The sequence below is a fragment of the Oncorhynchus masou genome, chromosome 18 (genome assembly GCF_036934945.1).
Source record: "Oncorhynchus masou masou isolate Uvic2021 chromosome 18, UVic_Omas_1.1, whole genome shotgun sequence".
In the NCBI taxonomy this organism is placed as follows: Eukaryota; Metazoa; Chordata; class Actinopteri; order Salmoniformes; family Salmonidae; genus Oncorhynchus; species Oncorhynchus masou.
This window is the reverse complement of record NC_088229.1, coordinates 70996682-71012148: the sequence shown is the minus strand read 5'-3', so window position 1 is coordinate 71012148 and position 15467 is coordinate 70996682. Positions and strand designations below refer to the sequence as shown.

Genomic DNA, 15467 nt, shown 5'->3' with positions numbered 1-15467 from the left:
GTCCCAGAGAGAGAGAGAGAGGGACAGCGTTAGTACCTGTAGGTAGTGAGGTGTGTTTCAGAGGGGTGTTGGGGGTCCCAGAGAGAGAGAGAGGGACAGCTTTAGTACCTGTAGGTAGTGAGGGGTGTTTCAGAGGGGACAGCTTTACCTGTAGGTAGTGAGGGGTCCCAGAGAGAGAGAGAGAGGGACAGCGTTAGTACCTGTAGGTAGTGAGGTGTGTTTCAGAGGGGTGTTGGGGGTCCCAGAGAGAGAGAGAGAGGGACAGCTTTAGTACCTGTAGGTAGTGAGGTGTGTTTCAGAGGGGTGTTGGGGGAGAGAGAGAGAGAGAGGGACAGCTTTAGTACCTGTAGGTAGTGAGGTGTGTTTCAGAGGGGTGTTGGGGGTCCCAGAGAGAGAGAGAGAGAGACAGTAGGACAGCTTTAGTACCTGTAGGTAGTGAGGTGTGTTTCAGAGGGGTGTGGGGGTCCCAGAGAGAGAGAGAGAGAGGGGGTCCCAGAGGGGTGTTGGGGGTCCCAGAGAGAGAGAGAGAGAGAGGGACAGCTTTAGTACCTGTAGGTAGTGAGGTGTGTTTCAGAGGGGTGTTGGGGGTCCCAGAGAGAGAGAGAGGGACAGCTTTAGTACCTGTAGGTAGTGAGGTGTGTTTCAGAGGGGTGTTGGGGGTCCCAGAGAGAGAGAGAGAGGGACAGCTTTAGTACCTGTAGGTAGTGAGGTGTGTTTCAGAGGGGTGTTGGGGGTCCCAGAGAGAGAGAGAGGGACAGCGTTAGTACCTGTAGGTAGTGAGGTGTGTTTCAGAGGGGTGTTGGGGGTCCCAGAGAGAGAGAGGGACAGCTTTAGTACCTGTAGGTAGTGAGGTGTGTTTCAGAGGGGTGTTGGGGGTCCCAGAGAGAGAGAGAGGGACAGCGTTAGTACCTGTAGGTAGTGAGGTGTGTTTCAGAGGGGTGTTGGGGGTCCCAGAGAGAGAGAGAGAGGGACAGCGTTAGTACCTGTAGGTAGTGAGGTGTGTTTCAGAGGGGTGTTGGGGGTCCCAGACAGCGTTAGTACCTGTAGGTAGTGAGGTGTGTTTCAGAGGGGTGTTGGGGGTCCCAGAGAGAGAGAGAGAGAGGGACAGCGTTAGTACCTGTAGGTAGTGAGGTGTGTTTCAGAGGGGTGTTGGGGTTCCCAGGTACCCTGGAAGGTCTCTCCCATGTTGTCTCTGGAAACAGACAGGAACATGAAAGCCAATTGAACTTGAGTATTACCCAATAATGACAAAGCTAAAACAGATTTTTATACATTTTTCAAATATTTATAAATCCTTATGATGATTTACCAAATCAATTACTGGGAGCTTATATATATCCCATTTAGCAGACGCTTTTGTCCAAAGCGACTTACAAGTCGGCTGGAGCCACTACTTTTACATATGGGTGGCCCCAGCGGGAATCGAACCCACGACGCTTGGCGTTGCAAGCGCCATGCTCTACCGACTGAGCCACACAGGACCCCTGTGTGAGGTGTGTGACTGTCTTTATTTTTTATAGTTTATAGTTTATTCGCCATTAGTTAACACCTCCACACAAAATAATTGTTCCGTGTACGCCAGCTCACTGTTTTTTATTCTGCAAATATATATTTAAAAAAAATACAGAAATACATAATTTACATAACTATGCTATGAGACTAGAAATTGAGCTCAGGTGTATCCTGTTTCCATTGATCACCCTTGAGGTGTTTCTACAACTGTGATTGGAGTCCACCTGTGGTAAATTCAATTGATTGGACATGATTCGGAAAGGCACACACCTGTCTATATAAGGTCCCACAGTTGACAGTGCATGTCAGATCAAAAACCAAGCCATGAGGTCGAAGGAATTATCCGTAGAACTCCGAGACAGGATTGTGTCGAGGCACAGATCTGGTGAAGGGTACCAAAAACCTTCTGCAGCATTGAAAGTCCTCAAGAACACAGTGGCCTCCATCATTCATAAATGGAAGAAGTCTGGAATCACCAAGACTCTTCCTAGAGCTGGCCACCCGGCCAAACTGAGCAATAGGGGGATAAGGGCCTTGGTCAGGGAGGTGACCGAGAACCCGACGGTCACTCTGACAGTGCTCCTGAGTTCCTCTGTGGAGATGGTAGAACCTTCCAGAAGGACAACCATCTCTGCAGCATTCCACCAATCAGGCCTTTATGGTAGAGTGGCCAGACTGAAGCCATTCCTCAGTAAAAGGCACATGACAACCCGCTTGGAGTTTGGCAAAAGGCACCTAAAGACTCTGAACATGAGAAACAAGATTCTCTGTTCTGATGAAACAAAGATTGAACTCTTTGGCCTGAATGCCAAGCATCACATCTGGAGGAAACCTGGTACCATCCCTACGGTGAAGCCTGGTGGTGACAGCATCATGCTGTGGGGATGTTTTTCAGCGGCAGGGACAGGGAGACAAGTCAAGATCGAGGCAAAGATGAACGAGAGATCCTTGATGAAAACCTGCTCCAGAATGCTCAGGACCTCAGACTGGGGTGAAGGCTCACCTTCCAACAGGACAATGACCCTACGCACACAGCCAAGACAACGCAGGAGTGGCTTCTGGACAAGTCTCTGAATGTCCTTGAGTGGCCCAGCCAGAGCCCAGACTTGGAACCCGATCTTACATCTCTGGAGAGACCTGAAAATAGCTGTGCAGCAATGCTCCCAATCCAACCTGACAAGCTTGTAGCATCATACCCAAGAAGACTCGAGGCTGTAATCGCTGCCAAAGGTCCTTCAACAAAGTACTGAGTAAAGGGTCTGAACACTTATGCAAATGTGATATTTCTAAAAACCTGTTTTTTTGCTTTGTCATTATGGGGTATTGTGTATAGATTGATGAGGGGGAAAAACAAATTGTAATACATTCTTGAATAAGGCTGATAACCAAACAAAATGTGTTTAAAGTCCAGGGGTCTGAATACATTCTGAAGGCACAGACTGTAGAATATCACCACCCTGAATTTGATTTAGTTACACAGAAACAAACGTACAGTCAATAACACAATAGAAAAATCTAACCAAGAGGTTTACATGAAACAAACACTTGTCCATATTAAGATCCATGTTGAGATGAATATGTTGACAGTTTCTGTCCAACCCAACCAAGTAATAGCACTTGCCTTTGTTACTGTATCAACTTCTTAGACAGAGATAAGAATATGAGCCAGATTAACTCAAGTGTGTAAACCTGCTCTTTTCCAAAGGGAGAATCAAAGACAACAAAGCAAAAAAATGTGAAACTATCTTTATTTACTCTTACGGTGACACCCTGGTCGTGGCCTTCGCCTCTATGTCCACGTTTGTTTGTCCCGCTTTATCGTCAAATCCATGTGTTAAAAACACCAGGGGCACACATTGAGTAAATCCAATTACAGTGTATGTCTAGCTGTTTAACTTCACCAATAGACTCTGCCTCACTATTTCAATTCATGTACCCCATTTCGCTCTTGACAGAGGAAGCAAAAACAAGAGAGACAGAAAGAAAAGAGGATGGGAAGCACAACTGACACAGACCCTGACAGAGAGAGAGAAAATCTCAGATTCACTTAACTCCAATATCCATATGCACAATACACCATTTATCTCAATTACCCTTTAGTGTCACAGGAGCCTTTGAGACATAGCAGCTTTCATTTCATTTGTGTCTTTTGGCTCACACTGAGCTGTCTGCCTGAACTAAGCAGGGAGGGAAACAGAGCCAAAACCATCAGCTCAGATGACATGCATAGAGAGAGAGAGAGAGAGGCAGAGAGAGAGGCAGAGAGAGAGGCAGAGAGAGAGAGAGAGAGAGAGAGAGAGAGAGAGAGAGAGAGGCAGAGAGAGAGAGGCAGAGAGAGAGGCAGAGAGAGAGGCAGAGAGAGAGAGAGGCAGAGAGAGAGAGAGGAGAGAGAGAGAGAGAGAGAGAGGAGAGAGAGAGAGAGAGAGAGAGAGAGAGAGAGAGAGAGAGAGAGAGAGAGAGAGAGAGAGAGAGAGAAGAGAGAGAGAGAGAGAGAGAGAAAGAAACATTTGACAGACAGGCTCCAAGGAGACAGTCTGTCCCTTCAAATCTGATGCATCACACAATCAAAAATGGTTTATTAAAAGGTGAATTCTGCCCCTATTTCACTCGGCTAGCTTGTCAAAGGAAATCATTCCCGATAACAGGAAACAGGTATTAATGGAGAGACATACAGTATAACCAGGTTAGCGCTGTCAAAGTATCCTCCTCTTAGGAGCTACAGCAGTCCCAATGCCATCCTGACCAGTCTGTCCCAGTCTCATTACGCTATAATAATGATGCACCAAGACAGCATTCAACCAAATCTCGACCACAATCTAAATCATCTCAGGTGTTCTAGAAGTGTCGTGTTCCACCTAGAGCCGTTTGTTTGAGCTAGAGACTTCTGGGTTCTTGAGTTGGATGAGTCTCAATCCACTGAATCCACTGAATACACTGAATCCACTGAATCCACTGAATCCACTGAATCCTCTGAATCCACTGAATCTTCTGAATCCACTGAATCCTCTGACAGACGCCGTATGTGGTAGATAGGGGTTGCCTTATACTGTAGGATAGGGGCTGAATTATACTGGTGGAACGGGACTGCCCTAGAGTGGTAGATAGGGGTTGCCTTATACTGTAGGATAGGGGCTGAATTATACTGGTGGAACGGGGCTGCCCTAGAGTGGTAGATAGGGGTTGCCTTATACTGTAGGATAGGGGCTGAATTATACTGGTGGAACGGGGCTGCCCTAGAGTGGTAGATAGGGGGCGTTACCTTATACTGTAGGATAGGGGCTGAATTATACTGGTGGAACAGGGCTGCCCTAGAGTGGTAGATAGGGGTTGCCTTATACTGTAGGATAGGGGCTGAATTATACTGGTGGAACGGGGCTGCCCTAGAGTGGTAGATAGGGGTTGCCTTATACTGTAGGATAGGGGCTGAATTATACTGGTGGAACGGGGCTGCCCTAGAGTGGTAGATAGGGGCTGCCCTAGAGTGGTAGATAGGGGCTGCCCTAGAGTGGTAGATAGGGGTTGCCTTATACTGTAGGATAGGGGCTGAATTATACTGGTGGAACGGGGCTGCCCTAGAGTGGTAGATAGGGGTTGCCTTATACTGTAGGATAGGGGCTGAATTATACTGGTGGAACGGGACTGCCCTAGAGTGGTAGATAGGGGTTGCCTTATACTGTAGGATAGGGGCTGAATTATACTGGTGGAGCCCTAGAGTGGGATGCCCTAGAGTGGTAGATAGGGGTTACCTTATACTGTAGGATAGGGGCTGAATTATACTGGTGGAACGGGGCTGCCCTAGAGTGGTAGATAGGGGTTGCCTTATACTGTAGGATAGGGGCTGAATTATACTGGTGGAACGGGGCTGCCCTAGAGTGGTAGATAGGGGTTGCCTTATACTGTAGGATAGGGGCTGAATTATACTGGTGGAAGGGGCTGCCCTAGAGTGGTAGATAGGGGTTGCCTTATACTGTAGGATAGGGGCTGAATTATACTGGTGGAACGGGGCTGCCCTAGAGTGGTAGATAGGGGTTGCCTTATACTGTAGGATAGGGGCTGAATTATACTGGTGGAACGGGGCTGCCCTAGAGTGGTAGATAGGGGTTGCCTTATACTGTAGGATAGGGGCTGAATTATACTGGTGGAACGGGGCTGCCCTAGAGTGGTAGATAGGCGTTACCTTATACTGTAGGATAGGGGCTGAATTATACTGGTGGAACGGGGCTGCCCTAGAGTGGTAGATAGGGGTTGCCTTATACTGTAGGATAGGGGCTGAATTATACTGGTGGAACTAGAGTGGGCTGCCCTAGAGTGGTAGATAGGGGTTGCCTTATACTGTAGGATAGGGGCTGAATTATACTGGTGGAACGGGGCTGCCCTAGAGTGGTAGATAGGGGGGGTTGCCTTATACTGTAGGATAGGGGCTCAATTATATTGGTGGAAGGGGCTGCCCTAGAGTGGTAGATAGGGGTTGCCTTATACTGTAGGATAGGGGCTGAATTATACTGGTGGAACGGGGCTGCCCTAGAGTGGTAGATAGGGGTTGCCTTATACTGTAGGATAGGGGCTGAATTATACTGGTGGTAAGGGGCTGCCCTAGAGTGGTAGATAGGGGTTGCCTTATACTGTAGGATAGGGGCTGAATTATACTGGTGGAACGGGGCTGCCCTAGAGTGGTAGATAGGGGTTGCCTTATACTGTAGGATAGGGGCTCAATTATATTGGTGGAACGGGGCTGCCCTAGAGTGGTAGATAGGGGTTGCCTTATACTGTAGGATAGGGGCTGAATTATACTGGTGGAACGGGGCTGCCCTAGAGTGGTAGATAGGGGTTGCCTTATACTGTAGGATAGGGGCTGAATTATACTGGTGGAACGGGGCTGCCCTAGAGTGGTAGATAGGGGGCGTTACCTTATACTGTAGGATAGGGGCTGAATTATACTGGTGGAACGGGGCTGCCCTAGAGTGGTAGATAGGGGTTGCCTTATACTGTAGGATAGGGGCTGAATTATACTGGTGGAACGGGGCTGCCCTAGAGTGGTAGATAGGGGTTGCCTTATACTGTAGGATAGGGGCTGAATTATACTGGTGGAACGGGGCTGCCCTAGAGTGGTAGATAGGGGTTGCCTTATACTGTAGGATAGGGGCTGAATTATACTGGTGGAACGGGGCTGCCCTAGAGTGGTAGATAGGGGTTACCTTATACTGTAGGATAGGGGCTGAATTATACTGGTGGAACGGGGCTGCCCTAGAGTGGTAGATAGGCGTTACCTTATACTGTAGGATAGGGGCTGAATTATACTGGTGGAACGGGGCTGCCCTAGAGTGGTAGATAGGGGCTGCCCTAGAGTGGTGGATAGGGGCTGCCCTAGAGTGGTGGATAGGGGCTGCCCTAGAGTGGTGGATAGGGGCTGCCCTAGAGTGGTGGATAGGGGCTGCCCTAGAGTGGTGGATGGGGTCTGCCGAGAGTGGATAGGGGCTACCCTAGAGTGGTGGATAGGGGCTAACCTAGACTGGTGGATAGGGGCTGCCCTAGAGTGGTAGATAGGGGCTGCCCTAGAGTGGTGGATAGGGGCTACCCTAGAGTGGTGGATAGGGGCTGCCCTAGAGTGGTAGATAGGGGCTGCCCTAGAGTGGTGGATAGGGGCTACCCTAGAGTGGTGGATAGGGGCTGCCCTAGAGTGGTGGATAGGGGCTACCCTAGAGTGGTGGATAGGGGCTGCCCTAGAGTGGTGGATTGGGGCTACCCTAGAGTGGTGGATAGGGGCTGCCCTAGAGTGGTGGATAGGGGCTGCCCTAGAGTGGTGGATAGGGGCTGCCCTGGAGTGGTGGATAGGGGCTAAGCTAGAGTGGTGGATAGGGGCTGCCCTAGAGTGGTGGATCGGGGCTGCCCTAGAGTGGTGGATGAGGGCTGCCCTAGAGTGGTGGATAGGGGCTGCCCTGGAGTGGTGGATGGGGTCTGCCCTAGAGTGGTAGATAGGGGCTGCCCTAGAGTGGTGGATGGGGTCTGCCCTAGAGTGGTAGATCGGGGCTGCCCTAGAGTGGATAGGGAATACCGTAGAGTGGTAGATAGGGGCTGCCCTAGAGTGGATAGGAGCTGCACTAGAGTGGTAGATAGGGGCTGCCCTAGAGTGGTGGATCGGGGCTGACCTAGAGTGGTGGATGAGGGCTAACCTAGAGTGGTAGATAGGGGCTGCCCTAGAGTGGTGGATAGGGTCTGCCCGAGAGTGGATAGGGGCTACCCTAGAGTGGTGGATAGGGGCTGCCCTAGAGTGGTGGATACTGGTGGGGCTGCACTAGAGGGTGGATAGGGGCTACCCTAGAGTGGATAGGGGCTGCCCTAGAGTGGTGGATGGGTTTTGCCCTAGAGTGGTAGATAGGGACTGCCCTAGAGTGGTACATTGGGGCTAGCCTAGAGTGGGTAGGGGCTACCCTAGAGTGGTAGATAGGGGCTGCCATAGAGTGGATAGGGGCTACCCTAGAGTGGTAGATAGGGGCTGCCATAGTGTGGTAGATAGGGGCTGCCCTCGAGTGGTAGATAGGGGCTGCCCTGGAATGGTAGATATGGGATGCCCTAGAATGGTAGATATGGGATGCCCTAGAATGGTAGATAGGGGCTGCACTAGAGTGGTAGATAGGGGATGCCCTAGAGTGGTGGATAGGGGATGCCCTAGAGTGGTGGAAAGGGGCTGCCCTTGTGTGGTGGATCGGGGCTGCCCTAGAGTGGATAGTGCTGCCCTAGAGTGGTAGATAGGGGCTGCCCTAAAGTGGTAAATATGGGGCTGCCCTAGAGTGGTTGAAAGGGGCTGCCCTAGAGTGGATAGGGGCTACCCTATTGTGGTAGATAGGGGCTACCCTGGAGTGGTGGATAGGGGCTGCCCTAGAGTGGTGGATTGGGGCTACCCTAGAGTGGTGGATAGGGGCTGCCCTAGAGTGTTGGATAGGGGCTGCCCTAGAGTGGTGGATAGGGGCTGCCCTAGAGTGGTGGATAGGGGCTAAGCTAGAGTGGTGGATAGGGGCTGCCCTAGAGTGGTGGATCGGGGCTGCCCTAGAGTGGTGGATGAGGGCTGCCCTAGAGTGGTGGATAGGGGCTGCCCTGGAGTGGTGGATGGGGTCTGCCCTAGAGTGGTAGATAGGGGCTGCCCTAGAGTGGTGGATGGGGTCTGCCCTAGAGTGGTAGATCGGGGCTGCCCTAGAGTGGATAGGGGCTACCCTAGAGTGGTAGATAGGGGCTGCCCTAGAGTGGATAGGAGCTGCACTAGAGTGGTAGATAGGGGCTGCCCTAGAGTGGTGGATCGGGGCTGACCTAGAGTGGTGGATGAGGGCTGACCTAGAGTGGTAGATAGGGGCTGCCCTAGAGTGGTGGATAGGGTCTGCCCGAGAGTGGATAGGGGCTACCCTAGAGTGGTGGATAGGGGCTGCCCTAGAGTGGTGGATAGGGGCTGCACTAGAGGGGTGGATAGGGGCTACCCTAGAGTGGATAGGGGCTGCCCTAGAGTGGTGGATGGGTTTTGCCCTAGAGTGGTAGATAGGGACTGCCCTAGAGTGGTACATTGGGGCTAGCCTAGAGTGGGTAGGGGCTACCCTAGAGTGGTAGATAGGGGCTGCCATAGAGTGGATAGGGGCTACCCTAGAGTGGTAGATAGGGGCTGCCATAGTGTGGTAGATAGGGGCTGCCCTCGAGTGGTAGATAGGGGCTGCCCTGGAATGGTAGATATGGGATGCCCTAGAATGGTAGATATGGGATGCCCTAGAATGGTAGATAGGGGCTGCACTAGAGTGGTAGATAGGGGATGCCCTAGAGTGGTGGATAGGGGATGCCCTAGAGTGGTGGATAGGAGCTGCCCTTGTGTGGTGGATCGGGGCTGCCCTAGAGTGGATAGTGCTGCCCTAGAGTGGTAGATAGGGGCTGCCCTAAAGTGGTAGATATGGGGCTGCCCTAGAGTGGTTGAAAGGGGCTGCCCTAGAGTGGATAGGGGCTACCCTATTGTGGTAGATAGGGGCTACCCTGGAGTGGTAGATAGGGGCTGCCCTAGAGTGGTAGATAGGGGCTACCCTAGAGTGGTAGATAGGGGCTGCCCTAGAGTGGTGGATGAGGGCTGCCCTAGAGTGGTAGAAAGGGGCTGCCCTAGAGTGGATAGGGGCTACCCTAGAGTGGTAGATAGGGGCTACGCTGGAGTGGTAGATAGGGGCTGCCCTAGAGTGGATGGGGTCTGCCCTAGAGTGGTAGATAGGGGCTGCCCTAGAGTGGTAGATTGGGGCCGCCTTAGAGTGGTAGATTGGGGCTGCCCTGGAGTTGTAGATGGGGGCTGCCCTAGAGTGGTAGATAAGGGCTGCCCTAGAGTGGAAAAAGGCTGCACTAGAGTGGTGGATAGGGTCTGCCCTAGAGTGGTGGATAGGGTCTGCCCTAGAGTGGTAGATAGGGGCTGCCCTAGAGTGGTAGAAAGGAGCTGCCCTAGAGTGGATATGGGCTACCCTATTGTGGTAGATAGGGGCTATCCTGGAGTGGTAGATAGGGGCTGCCCTAGAGTGGTGGATAGGGGCTGCCCTAGAGTGGTAGATAGGGGCTGCCCTAGAGTGGTAGATATGGGCTGCCCTAGAGTGGATAGGGGCTGCCCTAGAGTGGATAGGGGCTGCCCAAGATTGGTGGATGGGGTCTGCCCAAGATTGGTGGATAGGGTCTACCCTAGAGTGGATAGGGGCTGCCCTAGAGTGGTGGATAGGGGCTGCCCTAGAGTGGTGGATGGGATCTGCTCTAGAGTGGTGGATAGGGGCTGCCCTAGAGTGGTAGATAGGGGCTGCCCTAGAGTGGTAGATATGGGCTGCCCTAGAATGTAGATAGGGGCTGCCCTAGAGTGGATAGGGGCTGCACTAGAGTGGTAGATAGCGGCTGCCCTAGAGTGGTAGATAGGGGCTGCCCTAGAGTGGTTGATAGGGGCTGCCCTTGAGTGGTGGATCGGGGCTGCCCTAGAGTGGTAGATAGGGGCTGCCCTAATGTGGTAGATATGGGGCTATCCTTGAGTGGAGAGGGGCTGCCCTAGAGTGGTAGAAAGGGGCTGCCCTAGAGTGGATAGGGGCTACCCTATTGTGGTAGATAGGGGCTGCCCTAGAGTGGTAGATAGGGGCTACCCTAGAGTGGATAGGGGCTGCCCTAGAGTGGTGGATAGGGGCTGCCCTAGAGTGGTGGATGGGGTCTGCTCTAGAGTGGTGGATAGGGGCTGCCCTAGAGTGGTAGATAGGGGCTGCCCTAGAGTGGTAGATATGGGCTGCCCTAGAATGTAGATAGGTGCTGCCCTAGAGTGGATAGGGGCTGCACTACATTTACATTTACATTTAAGTCATTTAGCAGACGCTCTTATCCAGAGCGACTTACAAATTGGTGAATTCACCTTCTGACATCCAGTGGAACAGCCACTTTACAATAGTGCATCTAAATCATTAGGGGGGGGTGGTGAGAAGGATTACTTATCCTATCCTAGGTATTCCTTGAAGAGGTGGGGTTTCAGGTGTCTCCGGAAGGTGGTGATTGACTCCGCTGTCCTGGCGTCGTGAGGGAGTTTGTTCCACCATTGGGGGGCCAGAGCAGCGAACAGTTTTGACTGGGCTGGCGGGAACTGTACTTCCTCAATGGTAGGGAGGCGAGCAGGCCAGAGGTGGATGAACGCAGTGCCCTTGCTTGGGTGTAGGGCCTGATCAGAGCCTGGAGGTACTGCGGTGCCGTTCCCTCACAGCTCCGTAGGCAAGCACCATGGTCTTGTAGCGGATGCGAGCTTCAACTGGAAGCCAGTGGAGAGAGCGGAGGAGCGGGGTGACGTGAGAGAACTTGGGAAGGTTGAACACCAGACGGGCTGCGGCGTTCTGGATGAGTTGTAGGGTTTAATGGCACAGGCAGGGGGCCCAGCCAACAGCGAGTTGCAGTAATCCAGACGGGAGATGACAAGTGCCTGGATTAGGACCTGCGCCGCTTCCTGTGTGAGGCAGGGTCGTACTCTGCGGATGTTGATAGAGCATGAACCTACAGGAACGGGCCACCGCCATGATGTTGGTTGAGAACGACAGGGTGTTGTCCAGGATCACGCCAAGGTTCTTAGCGCTCTGGGAGGAGGACACAATGGAGTTGTCAACCGTGATGGCGAGATCATGGAACGGGCAGTCCTTCCCCGGGAGGAAGAGCAGCTCCGTCTTGCCGAGGTTCAGCTTGAGGTGGTGATCCGTCATCCACACTGATATGTCTGCCAGACATGCAGAGATGCTGCCACCTGGTCATCAGAAGGGGGAAAGGAGAAGATTAATTGTGTGTCGTCTGCATAGAAATGATAGGAGAGACCATGTGAGGTTATGACAGAGCCAAGTGACTTGGTGTATAGCGAGAATAGGAGAGGGCCTAGAACAGAGCCCTGGGGGACACCAGTGGTGAGAGCGCGTGGCGAGGAGACAGATTCTCGCCACGCCACCTGGTAGGAGCGACCTGTCAGGTAGGTGCAATCCAAGCGTGGGCCGCGCCGGAGATGCCCAACTCGGAGAGGGTGGAGAGGAGGATCTGATGGTTCACAGTATCGAAGGCAGCCGATAGGTCTAGAAGGATGAGAGCAGAGGAGAGAGAGTTAGCTTTAGCAGTGCGGAGCGCCTCCGTGATGCAGAGAAGAGCAGTCTCAGTTGAATGACTAGTCTTGAAACCTGACTGATTTGGATCAAGAAGGTCATTCTGAGAGAGATAGCGGGAGAGCTGGCCAAGGACGGCACGTTCAAGAGTTTTGGAGAAAAGAAAGAAGGGATACTGGTCTGTAGTTGTTGACATCGGAGGGATCGAGTGTAGGTTTTTTCAGAAGGGGTGCAACTCTCGCTCTCTTGAAGACGGAAGGGACGTAGCCAGCGGTCAGGGATGAGTTGATGAGCGAGGTGAGGTAAGGGAGAAGGTCCCCGGAAATGGTCTGGAGGAGAGAGGAGGGGATAGGGTCGAGCGGGCAGGTTGTTGGGGGCGGCCGTCACAAGAAGCGAGATTTCATCTGGAGAGAGAGGGGAGAAAGAGGTCAGAGCACAGGGTAGGGCAGTGTGAGCAGAACCAGCGGTGTCGTTTGACTTAGCAAACGAGGATCGGATGTCGGACCTTCTTTTCAAAATGGTTGACGAAGTCATCTGCAGAGAGGGAGGAGGGGGAGGGGGAGGAGGATTCAGGAGGGAGGAGAAGGTGGCAAAGAGCTTCCTAGGGTTAGAGGCAGATGCTTGGAATTTAGAGTGGTAGAAAGTGGCTTTAGCAGCAGAGACAGAGGAGGAAAATGTAGAGAGGAGGGAGTGAAAGGATGCCAGGTCCGCAGGGAGAGTTTTCCTCCATTTCCGCTCGGCTGCCCGGAGCTCTGTTCTGTAGCTCGCAATGAGTCATCGAGCCACGGAGCGGGAGGGAGGACCGAGCCGGCCTGGAGGATAGGGGACATAGAGAGTCAAAGGATGCAGAAAGGGAAGAGAGGAGGGTTGAGGAGGCAGAGTCAGGAGAAAGGTTGGAGAAGGTATGAGCAGAGGGAAGAGATGATAGGATGGAAGAGGAAAGAGTAGCGGGGGAGAGAGAGCGAAGGTTGGGACGCGCGATACCATCCGAGTAGGGGCAGTGTGGGAAGTGTTGGATGAGAGCGAGAGGGAAAAGGATACAAGGTAGTGGTCGGAGACTTGGAGGGGAGTTGCAGTGAGGTTAGTGGAAGAACAGCATCTAGTAAAGATGAGGTCGAGCGTATTGCCTGCCTTGTGAGTAGGGGGGGAAGGTGAGAGGGTGAGGTCAAAAGAGGAGAGGAGTGGAAAGAAGGAGGCAGAGAGGAATGAGTCAAAGGTAGACGTGGGGAGGTTAAAGTCGCCCAGGACTGTGAGAGGTGAGCCGTCCTCAGGAAAGGAGCTTATCAAGGCATCAAGCTCATTGATGAACTCTCCGAGGGAACCTGGAGGGCGATAAATGATAAGAATGTTAAGCTTGAAAGGGCTGGTAACTGTGACAGCATGGAATTCAAAGGAGGCGATAGACAGATGGGTAAGGGGAGAAATAGAGAATGACCACTTGGGAGAGATGAGGATCCCGGTGCCACCACCCCGCTGACCAGAAGCTCTCGGGGTGTGCGAGAACACGTGGGCGGACGAAGAGAGAGCAGTAGGAGTAGCAGTGTTATCTGTGGTGATCCATGTTTCCGACAGTGCCAGGAAGTCGAGGGACTGGAGGGAGGCATAGGCTGAGATGAACTCTGCCTTGTTGGCCGCAGATCGGCAGTTCCAGAGGCTACCGGAGACCAGGAACTCCACGTGGGTCGTGCGCGCTGGGACCACCAGATTAGGGTGGCCGCGGCCACGCGGTGTGGAGCGTTTGTATGGTCTGTGCAGAGAGGAGAGAACAGGGATAGATAGACACATAGTTAACAGGGTACAGAAGAGGCTACGCTAATGCAAAGGAGATTGGAATGACAAGTGGACTACACGTCTCGAATGTTCAGAAAGTTAAGCTTACGTAGCAAGAATCTTATTGACTAAAATGATTGAAATGATACAGTACTGCTGGAGTAGGCTAGCTGGTAGTGGCTGCGATGTTGACACTACACTAATCAAGTCGTTCCGTCGAGTGTAATAGTTTCTACAGTGCTGCTATTCGGGGGCTAGCTGGCTAGCTAGCAAGGTTGATTGGTTCCGTTACTTTAAAAGAACGACAATAGCTGGCTGGCTAACCTAGAAAATCGCTCTAGGCTACACAATTGTCTTAGATACAAAGACGGCTATGTAGCTAGCTAGCTACGATCAAACAAAACAAACCGTTGTACTGTAATAGTTACTACAGTGCTGCTATTAGGGGCTAGCTGGCTAGCTACGTTAGAAGAACGACAATAGCTGGCCAGCTAACCTAGAAAATCGCTCTAGGCTACACAATTGTCTTAGATACAAAGACGGCTATGTAGCTAGCTAGCTACGATCAAACAAAACAAACCGTTGTACTGTAATAGTTACTACAGTGCTGCTATTCGGGGCTAGCTGGCTAGCTACGTTAGAAGAACGACAATAGCTGGCCAGCTAACCTAGAAAATCGCTCTAGACTACACAATTGTCTTAGATACAAAGACGGCTATGTAGCTGGCTAGCTACGATCAAACAAATCAAACCGTTGTACTGTAATGAAGTGAAATGAAAATGTGATACTACCTGTGGAGCGACGCAGAATGTTGACCGGGTAGTTAGAGTTCCGGTAGAGGTTGGCTAGCTGTTGGCTAGCTAGCTAGCAGCATTTCCTACGTTAAGGACGACAAATAGCTGGCTAGCTAACCTCGGTAAATTAAGATAATCACTCTAAGTCTACACACTCTAAACTGCACAATTATCTTGGATACGAAGACAACTATGTAGCTAGCTGACACTACGCTAATCGATAGTCGTTCAGTTGAGTGTAATAGTTTCTACAGTGCTAGTGGACAGTGGATGTTAGCTAGCTGCTTAGCTAGCTGCTGGGCAGATACGTTAGGACGGAAATACGATAATTATGCAATTGTCGTTGATACAAAGACGGCTATGTAGCTGGCTAAGAAGAAATTGCTAAGATTAGACAAATCAAACCGTTGTACTATTACGAAATGTAATGAAAAGTTATACTACCTGCGGACCGAAGTGTAGATGCGACCGCTCGCTCCAACCGGCCCCTATCTACCACTAGAGTGGTAGATAGGGGCTGCCCTAGAGTGGTAGATAGGGGCTGCCCTAGAGTGGTGGATAGGGGCTGCCCTTGAGTGGTGGATCGGGGCTGCCCTAGAGTGGATAGGGCTACCCTAGAGTGGTAGATAGGGGCTGCCCTAATGTGGTAGATATGGGGCTATCCTTGAGTGGAGAGGGGCTGCCCTAGAGTGGTAGAAAGGGGCTGCCCTAGAGTGGATAGGGGCTACCCTATTGTGGTAGATAGGGGCTACCCTGGAGTGGTAGATAGGGGCTGCCCTAGAGTGGTAGATA

The 15467-nt window shown here is 51.9% G+C and overlaps 1 protein-coding gene across 1 annotated transcript in view; it reads right to left on the bottom strand.

The window, feature by feature from the left end:
- LOC135505217 (growth arrest-specific protein 7-like) overlaps nucleotides 1-15467 on the bottom strand; it is a 119615-nt gene that overhangs the window by 60656 nt on the left and 43492 nt on the right. The window contains exon 3 of the mRNA XM_064924395.1: nucleotides 1118-1192. Coding sequence (XP_064780467.1) covers nucleotides 1118-1192 — 75 coding nt within the window. The remainder of the gene's footprint in view (nucleotides 1-1117; nucleotides 1193-15467) is intronic.